The sequence below is a fragment of the Vespa velutina genome, chromosome 3, assembly GCF_912470025.1.
Source record: "Vespa velutina chromosome 3, iVesVel2.1, whole genome shotgun sequence".
Taxonomy (NCBI): Eukaryota; Metazoa; Arthropoda; class Insecta; order Hymenoptera; family Vespidae; genus Vespa; species Vespa velutina.
In genome coordinates this window covers 11,859,011-11,882,052 of record NC_062190.1, presented here as the reverse complement: position 1 = coordinate 11,882,052, position 23,042 = coordinate 11,859,011, and the positions used below count along the sequence as shown (strand labels likewise).

Below are 23,042 nucleotides of genomic sequence, written 5' to 3'. Positions count from 1 at the left end.
CATAAAAGCGAAGCAATGTTATAACATGTCAATTTATTACAAACAATATCATTACAATGTTATATACAATCTAATTCAACTATTCTGGTACATTTCGTATTTATTTACATTATGTATAAATACACGCATTCACGTTCACGAATTTTATCAACATTTCATGTTAAAGTTGGAGCTTAAAGTAATTGCATATTCTTATTAAAACTTATATATAAAAATAAATAATGAAGGCATTAAAGGAAGTATAACAGAAATATTAATTTCTATGTTCACAATAGATCAGCTATGCATAGGAAAAAAAATAAAACATGTATTTTTTTGATTCATTAAAGCTTTCATTATACAATTCTATCGCATTCATTATTTTTACGAACTATTATGTTTTTCCAAAGTTCATTATTGATTAAAACAATTAGTAAAATCCAGAAATTTATAATATATGATCATTAGTTGTTTCATTTCATATATATCCATACAGTGAAACATAAATAAATGATACATTATTATAAACATTTTATGAACAATGTTTAATTTTACTTAATACTTAGTTAAAAATAATTTTAGAACGTTTAACCACATATGCGTTTATACAGATCAGACTTTTGTAGATTTTTTCTCTGCTTATTTGAAACTAAGTATCACTATAAAATGTCTATTCAATTTCAATGCATAAATTATATTTTTTGTACAAATCTTCTGGCAGTTTATATCATAAGCTAATAGTTTTGAAAAGAAAATTATTTTTAATAATTTCAATTTTGTATTTCATGTTAATAAAAACTATTTCTTTGTTCAGCCAAAAGCTAAGTAAAAAGGACTAATTATTTATGATATATAGACCATATTTATATAAATCTAATCAACAAAACCGTATGCAAACAGTTCATATAAGTTATACAGTTATTTTTTTTTTCTTTTTTTTCTTTTTTTTTTTTTTTTTCTTCGTATATTGAATTCATTTGCATTTGGAGTTTTATATATGTATATATTTTTTATGTGAATTTAATTGTAACTTAATATTCTTTTGATATATCACAGCCTCATAAGATTTATCATCTGTGATAAGAAAGTATAGTGGTAGCCCATAAAAGCCGTTGCCAAATCCATCGAGGTACCCTACATGGACCAAGACTAGCCATCGCCCTGACTAAATGTCGAATCCAATCCCATATACCCCATGGTGCATGTCCACCATTGACGTAAAGGACATACGTAAAGCCATCTTTACATTTTCCATGAATATAATAATAATATGGTAAAAAACTGTGCAATCGAAAATGGCACCTTTGATAAAACAAAATAGCAGGCACATTGCTAGATAGAACATGTAAGAAAACTGCTTTCACTGAAGAACGTTCCGGAGCAGTGACATGTGCCAATAGCTGCTCCAATAATAATGATGCAATACCATTTCTTCTATACGTACGGCGTACTCCTAAACTAAGTATATATCCAACTAATGAGTCTTTCCCTAGACTCGAACACAGAATTCCACGATCTTCTTCGTTTAATTTGACATACGGCTTTATCTCAGCAACAATAAGTCCTATAATTACTCCACCGTATACCGCAGCTAACGCATAAAATCTCGAAGAGCTTGTTATGTCTTCGTACCATGAATTTGGATAATCTGTAAAGGCAGAACTATCGCATTCTCTTCCAACATATAACAGATATTAAAGCGTAAATTGAGATATATATTCGTCTCACCTATGGGAAACCAATCTTGGCAAAGTGCACGGACTTCTTCTAAATCGTCCGGGCACAAAAAACGTAATTGAACTTCGCCCAAAACGCAAAGAGGGACGGTCACAGAAGTCACGGGGGTTGTCGGGCCATCAGCCGAATTTCTTGTTGAATTTTCATTCGTGTACGCGCGCTTATTTCCCGAGTCAACCTCTAGTTCACTTTTTTCGATTTCCGGCAAGATAAGGTACCGGTTAAAGGACACGGCCATTACGCCACAAATTTTCTGGCATCTTACGAATCATTTGTACGGCGATATGAAGTACGTCAGGTCGCATACAAACATCTGTTAATAAACATAACGCGATTCGCAGACATTTTGTTTTCATAGGTTTGTTTATGCCAGAAGAGAACGTAAACTCTCGTGACGTAATGCGAGCAGAATCGAAAGAGCAGGGTCGCCACTTCATCGCATTTGATACTTTTCTTGCCAATTAACTAAAAGTACCATTGTCGAACTTAGAAACTCTTTTTTCTTCAATGTGCTATCGTTTTTCGAAAACAACAATTCATGCAGCTAGTAACGAACATGGTATGTTTAAAAGGTTAAATCGTTAGTATTAGAGTGCCAAACGGGAACTTGAATTCGATCAACTATAAGAGAAACAAATAGATAACAGGGAGAGAGGGCGAGAAAGAGAATCGTCAGAAATAGAAAAGTTCTGAGTCAGCTGTTTGCTCTGTGGTTCGTCGCATGACCACTTGAGATTTAATCTATTATGGCGGCAAATAAAAGTGTCATCGTTCTTACACCCGACGGTCGTCGACAGAATGTTCAAGTTACTCCAAATACAACTATTTTACAAGTAAATAGATTAACATTTAATGTCGATTTGAAGTTGATTTTTGAATTTGAATTTACATTAGATTTATATGAAAAAAAAAAAATTAACCATTTACTTATTTCCATTATAATGGAAAATTTACTTATTTCCATTTATAGGTGTTGGAAGAAGTTTGCCAAAAGCATGGATATAATGCAAACGATTATGATATTAAGTGAGTAACGTTTGAAACTTATTTTAATTTATTTTTAATATTATTTTCACCCTCTCTTTTGTAGACACTTCAATAAGATATTAGATGTAAATTCCATATTACGTTTTACTGGTTTATCTAATAATGCACGGGTGGAAATGGTACCTTGTAAAAAGCCACGTAATACATCCAAAGTTACAGTGGGTATACTGTTAGAGAATGGTGAACGATTAATGAATGATTTTTTACCAGATGTCACTTTGGCACAAGTTTTAACGACCATATGTCCTAATGAAGATCGCAAAACTGCAGTAATAATATATATGCATCGTGAGGTAATACATCTTACAAGATTTTATATGAATGTTGGAAGCATATTCGAATAGATCTTTTTTACAGGTACATGGTCAAGATTTAGAAGAGATGACTTTGAAATCGTTAGGTCTTACTAGTGGTAAAGCTATGCTACGGATGATACATCGTGATTTAGTGCAATTAAAAACACAGGCACATGTATCTACAACTTTAATACCAAAGTCTACGAAACCCATAGATGATGATTGCACCAAGTATAATAAACAACAAAGGATTCCTTCCGTATCTTACGAAGGCAAAGTATTAGATCCTATTACATTGTTGAAAGAAGAAAGAAATAAAATGAAATCACAAGATTTTAAGCACATAGAAGATATTAAAACAAAAGACGAAGATAAAAGTTCAAATAATAATAGAAATAAGGATAATGCTACGTGTGATCAGGAACAATTATCAAATTATAATGATATGAAAGACAAACTCGGTACAAATTTCCATTCAAATGCAGAAGAAGAGATAAATATAGAGTTTGTAAGATCTTACTTTTGTAATACTACAAATAATAATCTAGATAGTTGATGAACGTAATTGTTGTGTTATAGTTGGGAGAACGAAACGCATTAGTATTTGATCAAGCTGGAGCACAAGCATTGCCAAAAATTGATTTACCAGATAGTTTTTTCGATTTGACGGTCGAAGATGCAAAGATACTCCTACGAGATGCTAAACGAAGGAGAGAAGAGCTAGAGGAAGCACCACTTTTGACCGAAGCTCAACGTCAACTTGAGCAAAATAAACGTACATTAGAACAACTTAATAAATATCGCAGGACAGTGATTCGTATTCAGTTTCCAGATCAATTCGTTTTCCAAGCTTGTTTTAAACCTTTAGAATCTGTGCAAGTTATTAAGGACATTATTAGAAATTATTTATGTGATTCATCTTGTGACTTTACTCTTTGTAAGTTAACATGTATTAATCGCAACATTTTGAAATTAGAAATATGTTAATTAAAGGTACATCATTTTGTTTGATAACTTAACAGATACTGCTCCACCAAAACACATTTTAAATCCAGATGCACGATTAATAGATGAGAACCTTGTACCTTGTGCTATTATATATTATTCTGGAACGTCATCTTTAAAATCATCTGTAAAAGAAAAATTAATAGATCCTAAAATTGCCAATATACAAGCAATTAAATCAAGGTAAAATATGATTTACGTTTGTTTTTATTATTCGAATATATTTTTAGATGATATTATAATTATACAATGATATCACTAAATAAATGTTTAACATAGTGTGCTTATTATTTTTACAGAATGACTATAATATCTGAAGAAAAAGTTAAAACAAATAAAGAAGAAAATAAAGTAATCAAAGATATCACAGCTGTTCCAGGACCCAGTGGTTGTTAATTGCTCAAAACACAATAAATAATAATTATATTATAGAGTAAATAAAGTAATGTAATAAATAAATTCGTATTTAACAAAGATATGAAAAATAATTTTTATAAATGTATGATAGGAATTCTTTATTGAGTATTTGTACAGATCTATATGTATGTCGTTTAAAGATGCGCGCGCGCGCGCGCGCGTGTGTGTGTGTGTGTGTGGGTGTCTGGTATGTATGTTTTATGCATTAGTAAAAATTGAAATATACAGATCTGTATAACAATGATGCCATTATTAATACTGATTATTTACAAAAGTGAAAATGGATTTAATTATAGGCAAATAATGAAATGTATAACAAAAAGGTACAAATTTTTTAGTACTAATTTTGATAAATATTCAAGAAATTTAATTTTTGTTAATTTTATGTACGATTTATTATAATGATATGGAATGTGCAAATTAAACAATTAACTTCTTGCACTTCCATGGCCCATCAAATAGATTGTAGTAGTAACAATTCGTATATTTATAATTTATCTAATGGACAGCTCTTTTTATGCATTAGAAACATTAATTATTATCTATAATCTTTTATATCGATAATGTGTGTATACGTTTATCTTTGTAAGATATGTTATTTGAGTTAATCATGAATGTTTATAATGGATAGACGGATTATAAACTTTAAACATTATCCGCGAAAGATGCATACGATTTGCTTTGAAATTGCTTTTCTAACGTTCAACGTCAACTTCGTTTTTTTTTCTTTTTCTTTTTCTTTTATTCTTTTTCATTCACAGCACAAGCACATATCATTATAGCATGAAATAAGGTGTGTTCACGAGAGTATAAAAAGCAATTTTCACACTGACGCCAAGATAGACATTGAACTTGTCATTCGTATAATAATAATATAAACTCACAATAATATACGTATATATGTAAGTGTATGAAATAATTGCATAATCATAGTGATTGAGTTTGTATAAAATAGAAATATATGAACTATAATATGAAATGTAAAAATATAAGAATATAGACAAAGATGATATTATATTAATTTAATTTTGTCTATAATGACGTCAGTCTGAGATCGTATAGACAGATTGTAAACGTATTCTCTAACTGAGCACACCTGTTTGTTATCATAATATTGCTTTGGCATAGTAAATATTGTGATAGTATCAAATATTTATGTGCATCAAACAGTAAGGCCTACATCAATATTTACATGCAAAGATGAATTTGATTTATTATGACTTTCTTTTATAACTTTCAATAAACAATTATTAACTTTGCAAATCAGGAGGTACTTTTGTGGGAGACTGTAATTGCAAATGCATGAGCCGTCGTATGGGACCGCCAATTATATTTCCAGTTGGACCAGAACCACCCGATTCCCCTTGAATACTTTCCATTAAATTTGCTTCTACTATATCGGTGTGTTTATTATCAATATGTTCTTCCTCCTTTACTAATTCTGCTTGCAATTGCGAATCTAACAATCGCATGTATTTATCCATTTCGCCACCTTTATCTTCATCATCACCACCTAATGAACCTTCTGAGCTCCCTTCAAATTCTCCTTCGCCACCTGGCACAACTAAATCTAATATATCGCGTAAGGTACTGTCAAACACGTCGGCATCAAATTCTATTCTTCCATTGTCATCTGGATCATGCCTCGTACTATCATCCGCTGATTGACCCCTTTAAATAAAAACAAGTCATAACGACATTCAATTATTTTGCAAAAATGATATTGAAATTAAGGTAAAAAACATACTCTACAAATTGTACGCCATCAATATCACTATTTTGATTGAGAAAGGCTTGTACTTTTTCTCTAAGACTCAATGGTTCATGTTCGTGCTTTTTGTCTTTACTAGTACCCCATTGTTGATTCAAAAGCATTTCTAATTGTGCTGGATCTATATTCAGCCAACTATCACTGTCTGCAGGACTTAATGTACCTTCATCTTGGGCTGTAAAGTAAACAATAAAGTATATTTGCAATTTTTTATTATAACAAGTTATAATAAAAAATCTTGTATTATTTCATATACATACTTATCAGTAGTCAACTGAAAAAATAGACACAATATGCATGCATAATTATATGTTTTTAATAAAAAACTAAAGAAGTAACTAAAAGTATACGATATGTGTAACTACAACATTTTTTTTTTTTTTTTTTTTTTTTTTTTTAATTTAACTCAATGAAGATATCAAAATACATTGTAACAAGCTTTTATTACTATAATTATCACTCTAAATTGATAATGTCACATGCATCTGCATGAAAGCACACTCTTAGTTACTTTTATCCTACTAATACATAATCATTGTGGTAATTACCATACATCTCAACGTCATTCGTTTGTATATTTTCCCATGCTTCTAAAACTTTTTCCGCATCTGTTTTATCATTATGTAATAATGTATCATCTAAATTTAAGTGTTTTAAAAAGTAGTCTTTTGCTATAATCAAAAGTTTTTCACGTTCTTGACTGCCTTCCAATAAATCTTTAAAATACCCACTAGCTTCCAATCGAGACAAAAATGCATTGAGCGAATGTTCATTTGATATTGACTTTCCTTCATTATCTATTCCTGATGCATTTGTTGCTCTTTTTCTACGTTCCTCATTAGCACGCGCTACTAACATTTCTAGACCACATGCTATTTTAACACCAAGAACATATGCATTATATTTGGAACTACTTGCAGGAGGTAAGTTCCAACCTGTTCTCGGATCGCCGGTATATCGACTATGCGATGCCAATGCATATAAACATTTAGTCATTTTCACATTAACCATGGTACGTTGCTCAGGTGGAAAATACCTCATGGCGCGACAAACCTACGATAATATTAATATTAAATAATAAGTGTAATTTTTCCATATGAAAATATTGATCAAGAGAAAATATCTTCATTTACTTTACGTTCAAATGGATCCGAATGACAAATTGTTCTTATTATTGGTCCAATAAGTCCTGGTTCTTGTCGTAGAATAGATGCAGCCTTTTCTGGTAAAAAAGCTCTTGCCTTATGTTTCCTCTTACATATTTCCTCTGGATAGATGTCTATGCGTTTGTTTAATATACTCTGTACTTTATCCGATACTCTAGAATTTTGTGGAATACGATTAATGTTATTCAACAAATTTACAAATGACTTTCCCTTTTCTCTAATAATGTGAAGTAATCCATCATGTATAAAAACACGATCTTGGCAAGTCTCTGGATTAGCCCATAAAGGTAATGCATTTGCAGCCTCGATTAAAAGAAATTCACCATCTGAATCTACTAATCTAGCAATTAATCCGTCAAACACTTTTGTCAATTTGTATATAAGAAATACTGTAAACCATTCATCTCCTATGTCTTCATCAAAACGTAAAGTTGCATAAATGTGAGCTACAGTTTGATGATCTAACAAAACAAATATTTATTAATGTGACATTAACATGCAAGTGGTAACAGCAAAAAATTTACCTTCTATAACCATAGAATTGTCAAGAATTCTTTCTAGCATCATTGCTTGTTTGGTTCTTGGACGGAATACTAAGGCATCTCTATGCCAAATATAATCAGCCGTATAAGGTGCTATTTCTTGATAATATCTTTCAATTTCTTCATTAAGTTGTGCTTCAGTTATGTTATCTGTGTTCAATGCATAACAAAATTTGGGATAAAGAAAACATTCGAGAACGTCATCCTCTCTCGTTTTATGTATTATTGGTAGGTTCGCCATTTTTTTATATACGTGACTAGCCATTTAGACTTTTAAAACGCAAAAACATTTACAGTTTTTATTTCTGTACGTTTTGTACCGTTTCGATCATAGTCTAACCTCAATTCCAGACAAAATTTACAAGTAAAACGAACTACCAGAATTCTCAAACAAATTTGTATCGACTATATCGGATGAAATGTCCATAATGCATAACTATGTATGATATTGAAACCTTTACTTTTCTTATTCAGCGTTATTTGCTTCGACAAACGTCAGGCGGCAGTTTAGTAGAAATTAGTTACGTGCCATTTACGAATGATACTCAACTACAAATTTACGATTTCATCTCATTCAATTTATAATTTAAGATATTAAAAAGGAAACATTTCAGGTTGTTCACTAAGCCTGATTTTATGATGGTTTACGCCATCAATGAAAATAGCCATAGTTATAGGCCGATCTTGATGAACAAGGTCGCATTTTAAAGACGAAGATTTAATCTAGGACATATCTTTATCGGATTTTTGAAAAAGTTTTATTTTCTTTGAAAAAAATCGTGTTAAAAAATGATATTTTTTGAGAATGGTTTATGCACAAATAAAAAGCTTTTTCAAAAGTTCGAGAAAGAGATGAAACCTTCCTTTTTAAAATGAGACGAAAAAGTCCTATCAAGCATTACGGTTTTATTGTTCAAAATTCGAAAGGCACGAATGATCATGCTCAATAATAATCCATTATGCCTGAAGCTAAGGGTATCGCTACGGTGAAGCTATCTATAAGCAGAGTCTCATACATCTCCTGTTAATTGAGAAACTTTCGAAGCGGAAAGGCATCTCGCTGATCAGTTTTTGCAGAATGTAGATGTTAAAGTAGAATCAGCGTTAGTCCGTGTATCTCCATATGTAGGGACTTCCATGTAGTGATACCTGAATCATCGGTATTACTTGCGAAGTTTAATTGTAAATCATGTAAAGCAAGTACTACCGAGCGAATGGCTGTATGTATTTTCCAAATTCCTCTAATCTAATTCTGATTAAACAGTAAAAGTATTAACGCTTTGCCAATAATACTTATACAAACAAATAAATGAGATATAACTAAATTCAAAGATAATTTCTTTAAATTTATAAATTTATATACTAATTGTCATATGTGTTAATTATATTTATTATTCTTTATGTTCTTATCGTGAAACATATGCATACTCGTATTGCGAGATGCACATGTTTACTATAACGTGAGAGACAAATATGATAGACTAAAAGTTATGAGTTCAGTCTACTAAATTACTTACTTTGACCTACACGAAACCAATAGTTATACACATTTTAGATGGGTATATTCAATACAAGCTTATACACCGATACGATAGACGCTAGATGGAGACATAGTTGTCCGCTTATATTCGTAGTTTATATTTTGTCCATACATGTCGCTGAAGTCACACGCGCTTCGAACAAAATATAATACGATAATGAACATCCTTAATAGAATACAAAAAGGAAAAAGATGGCGGTAGCCAAAAGTTATACGGTCGGACGTTCCTCAAGTTGTTTTCGCAAATATCGTATATTGTTTGTATTTGGTATAACTGTCCTTTGCGTGCAATTTTATTTAGCTCACTCATTTTTTGGTTTAGATAGTCGTAAACTTGGAAAATCATCATCAGACGGAGTAAGTGGAATCTAACCTTTTAATCTTTCAATAACGATTTCATATCCCTACTCAAAAAGATACTACAAGGATATAAATATTTGAACGCATAAAAAAGCATATATTTTGTTTATATTGTTTTATCAAGTTTATAAGTATACTTAATACGTTCCATGTCGAAACATTTTTGTTCGACTTTTCATTCAGGCCATTTCATGTTTTGACTAAAGATTGATATCCTTACTTTTAACAATCATTATATGTGATCGTTAATTATTTATGTGTTTTGTTTAATATTGCATTTTATACAATGGCTCATTCTTTTAATGGAAATACATTCTACGTATTTAAATTTCTTCCAAAAATATATGTTCTTAGCGTATCAAATAAATATGTCAGTATGTAGTACCATCGATGGTACATTTGGTCTGAATGAAAAGTTTAACATGTTAATAAGACTCGTTATTATATCGTTTATTAATAGGAAGATGTACTGCAATCAGAAGAAAGTGAAGGTTTGCCAAAAGGCTCACGTCAATTGAAACTTCCACCTGACAAACAAGCAAATAAATCTTCTCAATATCATCGTAATCGCACTGCCAGAATAATGCTAGATCGTAAATCATTAAATTTTACACCTGCTTGCGAAGTCCTTGGCAGGGAAGCTGTAAGTGCAGTGACACGTGCACAAAGTCAAATGTGCAAACAACGCATTGTCAATGTGACGTGCCTTAGTCAGCAGGGTTTGTTATATCCAGAAAGGATACAATCCTTGTGTTCACATTCTCTAGGTTTTTCAAGTAAACCAATAAATTTGGGCTGTTTTCAAGATGATAAAACCTTGAGAGTACTTTCTGGTTATTACCATATTTTCAAAGGGAACAATTCTCCAGAGCGTTGTGCTTTTATGTGTCTTCAATCAGGATATCCATATGCTGGTACCGAATACTCGTTAGTATCACAAATTAATGTCTTTATATTATTCAGATATCTATGATAATTTTTTTATGGATGATTTTATAGTGTAGAATGTTTTTGTGGAATGGAAGAACCACCTCAAATAAAACATTTACCAGACTCTAGTTGTAATATGAAATGCTCTGGCAATCCAAAGCAATTGTGTGGAGGCTATTTAACAATTAATGTTTTCTGGACTGGTATCCAAAGTAAGAAACATATAAATATATCTGTATTGAATGCACAGAAGCTATAATCATTTATTTTGGATTCATTTTATTTGTAAAGGTGATGGCATTTAATTAGTACTTGTTAAAATTCTTCAAGTTAAATTTACTACGATTGTAGTAGTAATTTATTAACTCTATTGGAATATGTACAGAATTGTAAAATTTAAGATTCAAATAGATTTCATTAGGTGTTTATAAATATGTTGCAGAATTTAAATCTCAAGAAGCAAGAAATTCAAGTTCAAAGACAGGTCATGAGAAGGCAGCACGTATAGCTTACTTGTTAACTGTGAATGGTAGAGCTAGTCGGCAAATTAAGCGACTTATCAGTATTTTATATCATCCATCTCATTTATTTTATATTCACGTTGATGCTGTAAGAATATTTTTGATGCAAATTTTACGGCGATTTAATAATTGTCTCGTTCAAAGTAACATATCATGCACTTTCAGAGACAAGATTATTTATATCGTGAAATGTTGAAAATAGAAAAATCATGTAAGGCTAATAATATCAAAGTAGCAAGAGGAGAAGGTATGAGACATGCAACTATTTGGGGTGGTGCAAGTCTTTTAACAACTTTTTTAAGATCTGCACGACAAATACTTGCGTACCAACAATATTGGGATTTTCTTGTAAATTTATCTGAATCTGATTTTCCTGTGAAAACTAATGCTCAGTTAACGGAATTTCTTAGTTGGAACAAAGGTATGAACTTTGTTAAATCACATGGGAGAGAAGTTCAACGCTTTATTACTAAGCAAGGATTGGATAAAACTTTCGTTGAATGCGAAGCACGAATGTGGAGAGTAGGGGATCGAAAATTGCCAAATGGTATATTTATTCATTAATTATTGAAATATATTAAATTAAAAATATTTATGTAAATAGGACATGGTGTATTAATTTTTCAGGTATTCAAATTGACGGAGGCAGCGATTGGGTAGCTTTAAGTCGAGAATTTGTAGAATATATTTCTAATCCTAAACCAGATACTTTAGTAGCTGATCTTTTAAAAGTATTTCAATATACTTTATTACCTGCCGAATCTTTTTTTCATACTGTATTACGTAATTCCCGATTTTGTGATAGTTATGTAGACAATAATCTTCATGTGACTAATTGGAAAAGAAAATTGGGTTGTAAATGTCAGTATAAAGCTGTAGTCGATTGGTGTGGTTGTAGCCCAAATGATTTTAAACTTGAAGATTTCAGTAGAATACGTAATACTGCTGATCGTAATTTGTTCTTTGCACGAAAATTTGAACCTGTTATAGATCAAAGAATTATAGATAGAGTGGAAGAATGGTTATATCCTGAAAGAGCAAATATGACTGTCAGAGCTAATAGTTACGATGCATATTGGCAAAGTCTTTATCACAAGGCAGATTTAAGTCCTCCGATAGATGATGCATTATTAACAATATCATATTCTTTAGCAAGAATTTCTTTCCAGAAGCTTAATGTCAATTTTCAGAATGTACGCGTTATAGAAACAACGGCATATTTTCGAGAAAATCGATTTACTGGCATATTAATTTTAGCTGAAGGTGATATAGAATATCGGGAAACATCGATATTGCAAAATAAATATACAGAAAAGATTGAAGCTCTGGTGTATTTACGACATAATGTTTCTACCAATAGATTATGGTTAGGGAAAATTCATAGTCTTTTTGTTAATACTGAATATGACCAGAAAGAACAAACATTTAGAAATGTGATGGGTAGTATAGGCCCTTATTCAAATCCAGTTTTATTATATGAATTTGATGATGCAATTACAACTCCGCAAAATTTTTCTGTGCTCTGGATCGATCCACATGGACTGCTAGCAGATGTTAACTATATTCATATTGAAGATGGTGCAGCTTTGGTAATAATATATTTACATTATCTAAAGTTATAGCGTGTGTATCTTCAAGTGTTTTTAATTATGTTTCTTCTTTTCCTTTTTTTTCTTTTTTTTTTTTTTTTTTTTTTTTTTTTTTTTTTTTTTTTTTTTTTTTTTTTTTTTCTTTCTTTTTATAGATGGGACATGTCAGACCACAACTCAGTGATCATTTGGTAATAGGCACTTGGCATGTGTTGTTGGTGGTTGACTCATTACTAGTAGCAAAAATAAATTTTTTAGTAACTCCATTATCCTATTGGAAAAATCAACAAATTAACAAAGAAAAGGCTAAGGAAGTAAACAATATGCCTGATAATACTTATCATAATACAGATGAAATAACAAAAAAGTGGTCAAACTTTGTAAACTTGATGGTACGCCATGAGCAGCACTCTTATGAAAAAGTTACAGAAAATAAAATTGGTTCTGATCTAGATCAATGGATAGATGGATTAGTATACGAACATTATGAAATTGATAAAATATGCAATGCTGGTGATCAGACCAAAACCAAACTGAAATTGCAGAAATGCATTGATACTGCTTGGAGCTCTTTGAGCCCAGACCCAAAGGCTGATGTCCATAACCTATGTCAAAATTATTAATTAATTTACCAAATATGTGCCATTTTTAACATTTTTAAACTCATTATGCCTCTATGAAGATTATCTATCTCTTTAGATATTTTTATATTGACAACATCTGTATATATATTGTATTTATAAAAATATATATATATATATATATGTATATATCCATACATCATACATACGAACACATACATACATATATACATTCATACATCGAGTTACGTGCATACATATTATATATACACATGCGCGCACGCGCAGAAGATACTTGACAATATACTGTGCGAATTATAAATATTATACTTTCCTTATAAAAGTTTCGAATATTTTATTTTTTAGCTAACAATTGCAAAGCGGTTGAAGCTTTTAACACGTAAATAGTGGACAAAATTATGAAGTAGAATTTTATATCTTAAATTATGAAGTAGAATTTTATATCTTAATATAATTTTCTCTCTCTCTCTCTCTCTCTGTGTGTGTGTGTGTGTGTGTGTGCGCGCGCGCGTGTGTGTGTGTGTGTGTGTGTGTGAGGTAAGTGTGGATCCAATTTTCAAACTCCTGATTGGACGAATAAAACATGATAGCCAATCCGAAAGCTTAATCTATACGATATTATGATGAATCAACTCGAGTCCAACGAATGAATGTTCGACAAAAATTGGAATACAATTCTTCCAAACTAATCTGTATGTTTGTCAAAATATTGAACTAACTCAAAAGTCGTTCGTAAACCAAGATGGAAACGCATGTGACAAAACTGGAATATCTGCATAAGCTGACCGCTTTGACTTTTAGGAAGTTTATCGCAAGATGTCGGGGGATGTTTTGCGCGACGAGCCGCTGATATGCTCTTGGGCGAAATGACTTGCTTGTCGTGGCGAATGCCTGTAAAATTCCGGCCTAAGTTAAATCACATAGTGTTGTAATCTTGCCGGTGGAATCATTTAACATCTCAAGTGTGTGTTGCCAGCGGTGCAAAATCCGAGCACGGAAATTATTCGTGGAAACTGTATCAGTGCATGTACCACTACCAGAACCACGAAGCGAAATAATAAATATCGTTTTAACAAAGAAATAAAACTATTGAGATTATAATTGAAAGATTCTGAAGGAATACGTGATTTTAATAATAATTGAAATGGGTGTCAGGGCAAGTACTGTAGCACAATCTGCAGGAGGCAACAGTCAGTCATCTACTGGGACCAATGACACTACGATGCAAGGCTTTTCTGTGCTTCGTTCCTTGCCTGGAGGTGTTGGCGTGTTGCAGCATCAACATCAACAAGGAAGTCAGTCGCAGACTTCTCGAGTATCAGGAGATAATAGACAACGTGCACGTTCTCTCAGTTCTGTACCGGATCTTTCTTCAGGAGAACAAGGTGCTCTTGCTTCAACTGTCGGTGTTGGAGTAGCCCAAGCTCTTGGATTGCCACAACTTGATTCAGACGATGCAGATGAAGATAGTGGTAGAGTATATGCCGCTCACAGCTTGCCTTCTCACATCTGGTCCCTTAACGGTAGGTTGGCCCAGTGTATAGAGTATCGACATAATCTATATCCTTTTCATCCACGTAAATATGACCTACTGACAAATAGCTTTCGTGGAATAAAATTAAGTAGATTTTCTTTTTTTTTTTTTTTTTTTTTTTTTTTTTCTCTTTTTATGTCTAGAATAGTATATTTATACGCTTTTGACTATTATAAATGATATTATAAATGTACATAGTTTATTTTGCTTTGTATAGGGTTATACGAGAAAAACATTACATAACAATTATTGCTGCTAGATTCTTAAAATTGCTATCTTCAAGGGCATCGCATAATATTCTATAGAAGAAAATAGGTCTAGTTTTTTGTGCTTTGATCTTTTTCTCGTAATTTTTCAACGACAATTAACATTCTCGTATTCCTCATTAAAACGGAGAAAAAGTCATTTCGAGTATTGTATCTGTCGATTTTGCATTTCTAATGGGAAACATAGTCGTTAAAATTAATGTAATTTTGATCAACTTGATAAGGAGGTTATGTTGTATCCGTAAAATTTCACATAGTTAGCTTTGCCGCTTGCGATCGCGGGTAGGACAGGGGGCGTTTGTTTTGGCGCGTGTGTAGTGCTTTGCCACGTGTTCTAAAATAATCTACCAAAATTCTTTGACCATTCGTCACGCATATTTTATGGGAAAAGATTGGAAAAAAGGCCCATAACTCGTCTTACAATAATAATGATAATAACATTTCTTTATGTACAAAAGAAAATAGAATTTCTTTCTCGATGCGATGCATCGAATGTTTTGCTCCAAATTTTCACATGTGTTTTATGAATATTTTCATGATTATATGAGAAAAGATTTAGAGGAATTTTCTCGCGAGTGAGAAATTTTTTCAAAGCGTCTTTATTTTATATCATGTAACGTTTCTGTACTTCTTTATATAGTCAGACATAATTTCTAGTCTCTTACGAGAGCTATAATAGATTGTTCTTTATTTATCTCACAACGATGAGAGCTTTACATGACATATATGAAAAGAGGAGGCCACTTATTGGTAAGTGGAATTTAAGAATTTATTGAGAAGTTTAAAGAAATTAATATTTCTAGCAATTCACTATGTCTTGTCATACAATCCGCAAGAATTTCCAACATAACGAAGATACATTTATTTTATAGATTTTCTTTTTCTTTTTCTTTCTCTTTTTTTACATACAAAAACATAATGTTAATGAAGAAAATACGTCTAAATTTGTTCACTCTTATATAAAAACGTAAAAAGTGTAAGTTATTTAAACCTCTTATAGGCGAATGACGTCATATAGCGTCAAACGAGATATTTTCATAACGCTAAAGTGTCGTATCAAATGACTATTATATATAGAAACAACTATATTCAATGTCAGTTGTTGATAGGATTTTAATATTAGGAATATTAGAGATTTCCGTAGATCGGTAATTAAAATACAATTACTTAAAATTATCAATAACCTATGTATTTTGATTAGATGATCTATTAAATGCCATGGCTCGGTCGATAAAGTGTTAAGAATATTTTAGAAATGATCCTTTTCGTTAAAAATTATATATGCGGCGTTGGTTTCGTTTTAAAGAGGTCGCTATACGTGTTGCCGGGTCGGTTGGCCCGGTAACCGTACACAATCGATGATTGTTTGGCTTATGCAGTGTAAATTTTAAATAGTGATAATTGAAAATGATATAGGAATGGTGTTGAGAGGGATATAAAATCTCGACATGGGATGGGTCGGTCAACGTTAGGTTCGGATTATTATGGGAATTATAGTGAGCTCGTGTTTGAATGAGTCTGAGGCTGAAGTTGTGCCTGTACACCGTGTGAGAAGAGTTTTCTATGGTATATTTTTCTTCTAGATATACATTGTTTAATCAATGTACACATACTCAGTACATATATTTATGTTTAAGGTCTAAAGTGTCCTGTATGCTCTAAGTTTATCCTACCGGATGATATTGAGTGTCACCTGGTAATGTGCCTGACCAAGCCACGTCTCAGTTATAATGGTGAGTTATAATTGTTATATGATATTTATATTTGTAAATATGACTTTTAATAAATTGCCCTTCGCCTTATAGAGGACGTATTAGCAGATGAAAAAGGGGAATGTGTAATTTGTCTCGAAGAATTACAGCCTGGTGATGTTATTGCCCGCTTGCCCTGTTTGTGTATATATCATAAAAAGTATGTATTTATTTGATGCATCAGTTAGTCACCTCCTGTGTTGTATATTACTTATTGAACAAATTGAAAACATATATGTGCTTATGAATGGTATCATATGTTTGAATTATATTTTCAGTTGCATTGATAAATGGTTTCAAGTGAATCGTAGCTGCCCTGAACATCCTGGAGATTGATTTGCGCTTTGAAGATTACAGTGGATAAAGAGTTTGGCCCAGAGGACACTTATGTCAATGGGAATAGGAATGGAGATAAAGAAAGAAATTTGAAAAAAGCTAGTCAAGGTGACTGCTAGTCCGCAATGGTGGTTGGTGCATGCGGTGGTTGTTCAACAGAACAAGATACACTAAAATTTAAATTGAAAACGGACGTTTGATTAAATTCTCGACTCTATTATTACTAAGGAGAGGACTTAAAAACAAATCGCCATAAGTTTCAACGATACAATGCTATTAACTATACGTATCTATAATTAATCTATTATTGCTCTATCGCTTATTATCAATTGTACCATATTTATAAATTTTACTTAGTTTTACAACTTGAAGTCGATTTAGCATTAAGCAAAACAATTTTTATCATTACTGATGATTATTTTTTCTTTGGAAAGGGGAGATACAGGACAAATCGTAGTCAAAGGACCTGCCCCATGCAGGTGAGCTCTACCTTAGATAATTTAGTTGTATTTTTAATGATTTTACTATCACGACAATGTATCGTTTCTGTTATCTGTTGGGAGATGAGTGCTAGAAAGGATATTTTTGATACTTTCATAAAAGGGGAGCCAGGATGTATAAGAATTTCAAGCAGAGGACTTGTCGCAATATTGTTGATGCTGTAGTAAAAATAAAGGTTCTGATTTAACCTTCTCTATTGAAATTTATGCTAATGTGATAATCTCTTTTATGTTCTTAGAGAATTGGCATTCTCCGTGTTACTAAAATGTACATATGATAATATTAATTGTAAAGCAACTACCCTATAATTAATCCCTTTTATATATGATAAGGATAAACATAACACCATGATAGTTTTTGTAATGCAAAGATGCAGGTCTGTCAATTTTCCAGTAATATACAAAAACTCACGTATACATATTGGGATCGGACATGTATTGCATAAAGTAATAACTGTAATAAAACGATAACAATTTGAAAATACGTAGAGAAAAGTAGTAAAAATAAAATGCAATGTGGATATGTATTATATTAATCTTGAGTGCAATTATGAATTCCAAATAATATGTAAAACGCGGCGACTATTTCTACGATTTCGAATTCGTTATTCGGTAGAATGTCTAATGTGCAGGTAAGTATCGTGTATCATCGGAGAAGGAAAAAGTTCGTTTGCATTGGAAGCCTACGAAGTTTAATAATATATGATTTTAATTATAGTACCCAACGATTACGGTTTCGATAATTTTTAATTTCTATAAGACACACGTGACAAGGAAAGAGGAATATTAATGGAACTCTGTGATTTTATAATATATGATCTAAGAAATATCGATATACAAGCGATATATTTACGTCATCAAAGGGAGACCAATACGTTCGTAAAAAAGATGATCGTTCGAACATAACAACAAACGTAATTATCATATCGTATGACATAACGAAATGAATTGTTTATTTCGTTTGGAAGAAAATTTATTTCTTATTTATTTTGCAATATATATATTTACGATATAATCGAAAATTTCTCAATAAGTATTACAGGATTGGCTGGAATTGTAATATAAGAAATATGGAACATCGTGGATTACTTTAGGAACGTTCGTAATTTTTGGAGACGTTGGATAACTGCCGTAAAGTGCCAGTAGAGGGGATACTCGATTAAGTAGAGCCTTGGAGAGTTTTGAGGTTATAAAAGGCCTTTTGGAAGAAAGTAACGGCAGTACCGAAGGCTATTAAAATTTTTTCCAGCAACGTGAGAACATCTTCCTCATCAGGGAATACACAGCTATGAAATTGGTTATGTGAGAAGCAAGACGTTCTCGCGAGTGAATTCTATGTCAATAACATGTCGGTTCCAAATATCGTTAGGGTAATGCGGGTGCATAGGCTGGCGGATTTGGATGTCTGACAAATATTTATGAATGTATGGGATGATTTATTGATATTTACGTTTGAACATGGTGAAGGAGAAGCCAAATTCAATCCGTATCTACGATTCGGAGGGTTATAGGCGCAGAGCTGCATGCATCTGCGTCAAGAACGATCTCGAGGATGAGGTAAGCCAACAGATGGCAGTCTGGGTATCCTTACTAAAATTCACATGCACCATATTTTACAATTTTTATTTATTCTAATATGATTCCATTTCTTTAATTGGATTATTAAAAAATACTCTTCGTTCACCGCAAGAATCATTCTTTAAATTACATTTTTTAGGTTCTTTTGGTTACGTCCAGTCGAAGGCCTGATAGTTGGATTGTACCTGGTGGTGGTGTAGAGCCTGAGGAAGAACCAGCAGTTACTGCACTTCGAGAAGTCAGAGAGGAGGCTGGTGTACTAGGACAATTGGGTCGTTGTCTTGGCATATTTGAGGTTGAACATTAATATCTAACTTTTGAAATATTTCCTGGAAAAAGTTTTGCAAATTGCACCTTTATAATCTCTGAGAGATTACTTTTAAATATTTTTTATGATATTTATAAACAATTCGTACACCAATGCGATACATTCACTTTTTAAATCGTAGAATGTGGAACACAAACATAGAACACAGGTATGGGTAATGCGGGTAACCGAGGAGCTGCCAGAATGGGAAGATTCACGTGCTATCGGTCGGAAACGGAAATGGTTCTCTATATCAGAGGCTCTGCTTCAACTGGCAAAGCACAAGCCCGTCCAGCGCTCGTATTTACATAGCCTCCACAATACTAATCCACGGCATAATCCTAATATTCCACCATCTCACCAACTATTCAAGTGATAAATATTTCTAGCAACAATATCCATTTTAATAAACACAGTTAATATCACACGCCACTCATTTGCAAAAGCAAATGTCATTGAGATTTGATCTATTTGCTGCTACTTTACCTCTTCTCCTAAAGGGATTACAATTAATATCATTGTATTTTATACGTAAAATAATATTATACTTACTGTCCTTATTATTATGTTTATTCATATAGATTGTGTTAATAAACTGGTCCATAAAGGAGCAGTTTCGCTAATTTGATTTCCTATTGTTGATAAAAATTTTATAATAAAACATTTTAAGGATTTTTGAGTTACAAGTTTAGTAAGTATATGATCTGCATATATAAAGTTCACGTATTTTCTTATCGTTAGTTATTATACATATACATACATACATACATACATACATACATACATACATATATATATATATATATACACACATACACACACACGCACACCCAAACGTGTGTGTATACATATTTCATACATGTATATATTCGATATATACCAAGACGTGCGGTATATTATATAAAATACTTAATGTACATTTAATACATTATGTGTTTATTTGGATGTACACCATAGCACAAGTATCATGTAAATAATTAGAATTTTTTGAATGTATTATAGAATCTGAATTAAAATATTTCATAACAAATATTGTAAACGTTCTAGGATACGATCTTGATTTTCCAGATAAAATACATTAATAATTAGTCATATATTTAGCAAAGGTGTGTTGTTGAAGATACATACGTACTTGTGTTTTAACATTTTATTTTTAAAACATTTTAACTAATGAAAATTTTTCTTATAAAAATAATACCTAGCTAATTAATAATTTTAAAGCAATCATGATGATATCAAGTGGCAACATTGAAGCTTTTCACCACCTTTCGCTCATAGCGTATATGACTTCAGCGACAGGTATGGACAAAATATGAACTACAAGCGCAATAGGGAAACACTCTCCCTACTATGCGTCTATTACATTAGTGTATAAGTTTGTTTAAATTACATATCTCTCTTCGCGCGTAATCAAAAAAACGAGTTAAGTGTGTGACAGAAATTTTTGTATGTAGTAAAAATAGTTTCTGAAAAAAGTAAAAAGAAAAACCTATATAACAGATTATACTTGTAAGTATAAAAAATTCCTCTTAGGGAGGGATTAATAATGGAAACTGTTTGATAAGTGTACGAAATTGATATATTTTGTTTCTAATTAAACTTATACAAATAGCTAAAGCATATTTAAGGTAACCATTAGCACGATTATTCTATTTGCGATAGAAATAAAATATACTACATATATATATATATATACTATATATATATATATGTAAAGGATAGTAGTAAGAACAAAAGTAGAAAGAAAATCGCTGATGCATATCTTGAATTCCGAAGTATGTGGATATAAATAGAATAGAAATATAATATTTAACCTGAAAAGCGTAAATAAGAATAAATAAGAATAAATGAAAATTAATAAGAATAATAAAGATCTTAGAATTTTTCAATGCGTTTCTTGAAGAAATTATTTTAGAACTTTATTATATCTAATCTATTAATTTATTCAAGTATGATTAGCAATTTAAAATTTAAATACTTTAATGTTTAATTAGAAATAGATTTAAAAGATTTTGGAGAAGTATTGAAATATGCAGCCATTCGCCCGGTTATACTTGCGTTATACGATATAGATTTCGATATATCGCAAGTAATACCGACCCAGGTCTCACCACGTGGAGGTTGCTGCTTATGGAGACCCATGGGTTGAAGATGGCTCAGTTTCGCATGTAATCTACAGATTATCTATCGCGAATGTCCTCTTGCTCATTCTTTATTAAAACTCGTGTATATCCATTCTTTACTATTTTCACGTGAGAAAAATAAGTATTAAAAATATTTTTAAAATAAATATTGAAATATTTAAAATTTTCGAATAATTAAAAACGTGTATGAAACAAGAAGATCTATTATAAAAATAATAAATGCAGTCCGTGCGACTATTAAAAAAAGCAAAAACTTTGCGAACGAACAATGACTTTAATTATTGCATTACACGCAGTCGATGCAAAAACACTTGCTATTTAAATCGCGAAACACGAACGAACAAACATTGGTTCTACTTTGTGATATTTTTATTTTAGCTATATAAACACCTGATTATTTCATTACTACGTGCGCAATTGCAATGAAGTTCTGAAACATAAAAATACAAACAAAATTATTAGTATCATTAGAAGTATTAATTTTATGTATAAACTATTTTCGAAAAAAAAAAACATCATTTTTCGATCATGATTTTTTTTTTCATAGGCAATAAAACTTTCTAAAAAATTCGCAAAACCTATATGCTCGAGTTAAACAATAATCTTTAAAATGAGACCTTGTTCGTCAAAATCATTCAAACAATTACGCTTGTATTCATTATTGACATAAAAAACTAGGGGTGATGACTGCCTTAAGTTTCCAGGTGGAAAAAAAAAACAAAATCCGATGTCGAGCGTGAAGCGATTAACTTTTGGCGAAATAAATTTCGGTAAACGAGCAGGTGTGTTTAGAAGGGAACTTTCTTGCGTGTAATTTCAATAGCATCGTTATGCTTTACAACGTTACACGGTTTCCATGTCGCTCTACCGTAGAGATAGATAGAGAGAGAGGGAGAGAGAGAGGGGGGGAGAGAGAGAGAGAATCGAGCTACGCACGTGCAAAAATTTACCGTAATCATAATTGTTCCTTCCCTAATTATGTGTTCCACCGTATCTATGCGTACGAACTTATTTTACTTCTATTTCTAGAAAAGGATTCGCGTAAATCATCTTTCAGCATGAGTGAAAAGAATATTCGTTGAGTCATTCTAAATAATATTACCTTTTCTTTCTTTTTCTTCTTT

At 31.6% G+C, this 23,042-nt stretch overlaps 6 protein-coding genes across 14 annotated transcripts; 4 read left to right on the top strand and 2 right to left on the bottom strand.

Moving 5' to 3' along the window:
• Positions 1–13: 13 nt before the first annotated feature.
• On the bottom strand, positions 14–2,340 carry LOC124948091 (N-alpha-acetyltransferase 60). Its single transcript, XM_047491214.1, has 2 exons — positions 1,708–2,340; positions 14–1,627 (listed from the first exon to the last, which is right to left on the bottom strand). Exons 1-2 carry the CDS (start codon positions 1,952–1,954, stop codon positions 1,050–1,052), a joined length of 825 nt encoding a protein of 274 aa, XP_047347170.1. The 5' UTR covers positions 1,955–2,340; the 3' UTR covers positions 14–1,049.
• LOC124948089 (tether containing UBX domain for GLUT4) lies at positions 1,877–4,538 on the top strand. Of its 2 annotated transcripts, none has more exons than XM_047491212.1 (7): positions 1,877–2,549; positions 2,687–2,742; positions 2,807–3,056; positions 3,121–3,567; positions 3,639–3,834; positions 4,082–4,247; positions 4,364–4,538. In XM_047491212.1, exons 1-7 carry the CDS (start codon positions 2,463–2,465, stop codon positions 4,458–4,460), a joined length of 1,299 nt encoding a protein of 432 aa, XP_047347168.1. In that variant the 5' UTR covers positions 1,877–2,462; the 3' UTR covers positions 4,461–4,538. The 2 variants fall into 2 exon arrangements, with proteins under 2 accessions (XP_047347168.1, XP_047347167.1); XM_047491211.1 differs by having other exon boundaries at positions 1,891–2,549; positions 3,639–3,996.
• Positions 4,539–5,642: 1,104 nt separating this feature from the next.
• On the bottom strand, positions 5,643–8,591 carry LOC124948086 (protein ecdysoneless). Its single transcript, XM_047491207.1, has 5 exons — positions 7,943–8,591; positions 7,386–7,879; positions 6,801–7,305; positions 6,229–6,427; positions 5,643–6,152 (listed from the first exon to the last, which is right to left on the bottom strand). The coding sequence occupies exons 1-5, from the start codon at positions 8,223–8,225 to the stop codon at positions 5,732–5,734; spliced, it is 1,902 nt and encodes a 633-aa protein (XP_047347163.1). The 5' UTR covers positions 8,226–8,591; the 3' UTR covers positions 5,643–5,731.
• A 1,056-nt stretch (positions 8,592–9,647) lies between these two features.
• Positions 9,648–13,672, top strand: LOC124948085 (xylosyltransferase oxt). Of its 3 annotated transcripts, XM_047491206.1 has the most exons (9): positions 9,653–9,757; positions 9,823–9,857; positions 10,321–10,503; positions 10,628–10,787; positions 10,860–11,002; positions 11,233–11,399; positions 11,477–11,858; positions 11,939–12,900; positions 13,056–13,672. In XM_047491206.1, the coding sequence occupies exons 4-9, from the start codon at positions 10,744–10,746 to the stop codon at positions 13,521–13,523; spliced, it is 2,166 nt and encodes a 721-aa protein (XP_047347162.1). In that variant the 5' UTR covers positions 9,653–9,757; positions 9,823–9,857; positions 10,321–10,503; positions 10,628–10,743; the 3' UTR covers positions 13,524–13,672. The 3 variants fall into 3 exon arrangements, with proteins under 3 accessions (XP_047347160.1, XP_047347161.1, XP_047347162.1); XM_047491205.1 differs by having other exon boundaries at positions 9,652–9,757; positions 10,321–10,787; XM_047491204.1 differs by having other exon boundaries at positions 9,648–9,857; positions 10,321–10,787.
• Positions 13,673–14,267: 595 nt separating this feature from the next.
• Positions 14,268–18,425, top strand: LOC124948092 (E3 ubiquitin-protein ligase ZNRF1). 6 transcript variants are annotated; one of them, XR_007100598.1, is made up of 6 exons: positions 14,268–15,025; positions 16,940–17,035; positions 17,108–17,213; positions 17,332–17,497; positions 17,824–17,868; positions 17,953–18,082. XR_007100598.1 is itself a non-coding variant. In XM_047491216.1 (4 exons), exons 1-4 carry the CDS (start codon positions 14,647–14,649, stop codon positions 17,387–17,389), a joined length of 639 nt encoding a protein of 212 aa, XP_047347172.1. In that variant the 5' UTR covers positions 14,269–14,646; the 3' UTR covers positions 17,390–18,082. The 6 variants fall into 6 exon arrangements, 1 of the variants encoding a protein (XP_047347172.1); XR_007100597.1 differs by adding an exon at positions 18,284–18,425 and having other exon boundaries at positions 14,269–15,025; positions 17,332–17,868; positions 17,953–18,065; XR_007100596.1 differs by having other exon boundaries at positions 17,824–18,082.
• Positions 18,379–20,804, top strand: LOC124948093 (diphosphoinositol polyphosphate phosphohydrolase 1). The gene is made up of 5 exons (XM_047491217.1): positions 18,379–18,521; positions 18,608–18,803; positions 18,924–19,446; positions 19,607–19,762; positions 19,917–20,804. Exons 3-5 carry the CDS (start codon positions 19,348–19,350, stop codon positions 20,148–20,150), a joined length of 489 nt encoding a protein of 162 aa, XP_047347173.1. The 5' UTR covers positions 18,379–18,521; positions 18,608–18,803; positions 18,924–19,347; the 3' UTR covers positions 20,151–20,804.
• The last annotated feature ends 2,238 nt before the right edge of the window (positions 20,805–23,042 follow it).

Coding starts and splice junctions, on each gene's coding strand:
- LOC124948091 (XM_047491214.1), bottom strand. CDS start 1,954: ATGGCCGTGTCCTTTAACCGGTACCTTATCTTGCCGGAAATCGAAAAA. Junction 1,628..1,707: donor CCAAGATTGGTTTCCCATAG/GTGAGACGAATA, acceptor CTGCCTTTACAG/ATTATCCAAATTCATGGTAC.
- LOC124948089 (XM_047491211.1), top strand. CDS start 2,463: ATGGCGGCAAATAAAAGTGTCATCGTTCTTACACCCGACGGTCGTCGA. Junction 2,550..2,686: donor CAAATACAACTATTTTACAA/GTAAATAGATTA, acceptor TTCCATTTATAG/GTGTTGGAAGAAGTTTGCCA. Junction 3,568..3,638: donor AAGAGATAAATATAGAGTTT/GTAAGATCTTAC, acceptor GTTGTGTTATAG/TTGGGAGAACGAAACGCATT.
- LOC124948086 (XM_047491207.1), bottom strand. CDS start 8,225: ATGGCTAGTCACGTATATAAAAAAATGGCGAACCTACCAATAATACAT. Junction 7,880..7,942: donor CAATTCTATGGTTATAGAAG/GTAAATTTTTTG, acceptor TTGTTTTGTTAG/ATCATCAAACTGTAGCTCAC. Junction 6,153..6,228: donor GATGGCGTACAATTTGTAGA/GTATGTTTTTTA, acceptor TTTTATTTAAAG/GGGTCAATCAGCGGATGATA.
- LOC124948085 (XM_047491204.1), top strand. CDS start 9,693: ATGGCGGTAGCCAAAAGTTATACGGTCGGACGTTCCTCAAGTTGTTTT. Junction 10,788..10,859: donor TATGCTGGTACCGAATACTC/GTTAGTATCACA, acceptor ATGATTTTATAG/TGTAGAATGTTTTTGTGGAA. Junction 11,003..11,232: donor TTTCTGGACTGGTATCCAAA/GTAAGAAACATA, acceptor AATATGTTGCAG/AATTTAAATCTCAAGAAGCA.
- LOC124948092 (XM_047491216.1), top strand. CDS start 14,647: ATGGGTGTCAGGGCAAGTACTGTAGCACAATCTGCAGGAGGCAACAGT. Junction 15,026..16,939: donor TCACATCTGGTCCCTTAACG/GTAGGTTGGCCC, acceptor TTTATGTTTAAG/GTCTAAAGTGTCCTGTATGC. Junction 17,036..17,107: donor GCCACGTCTCAGTTATAATG/GTGAGTTATAAT, acceptor TTCGCCTTATAG/AGGACGTATTAGCAGATGAA.
- LOC124948093 (XM_047491217.1), top strand. CDS start 19,348: ATGGTGAAGGAGAAGCCAAATTCAATCCGTATCTACGATTCGGAGGGT. Junction 19,447..19,606: donor AGAACGATCTCGAGGATGAG/GTAAGCCAACAG, acceptor TACATTTTTTAG/GTTCTTTTGGTTACGTCCAG. Junction 19,763..19,916: donor GTTGTCTTGGCATATTTGAG/GTTGAACATTAA, acceptor TTTAAATCGTAG/AATGTGGAACACAAACATAG.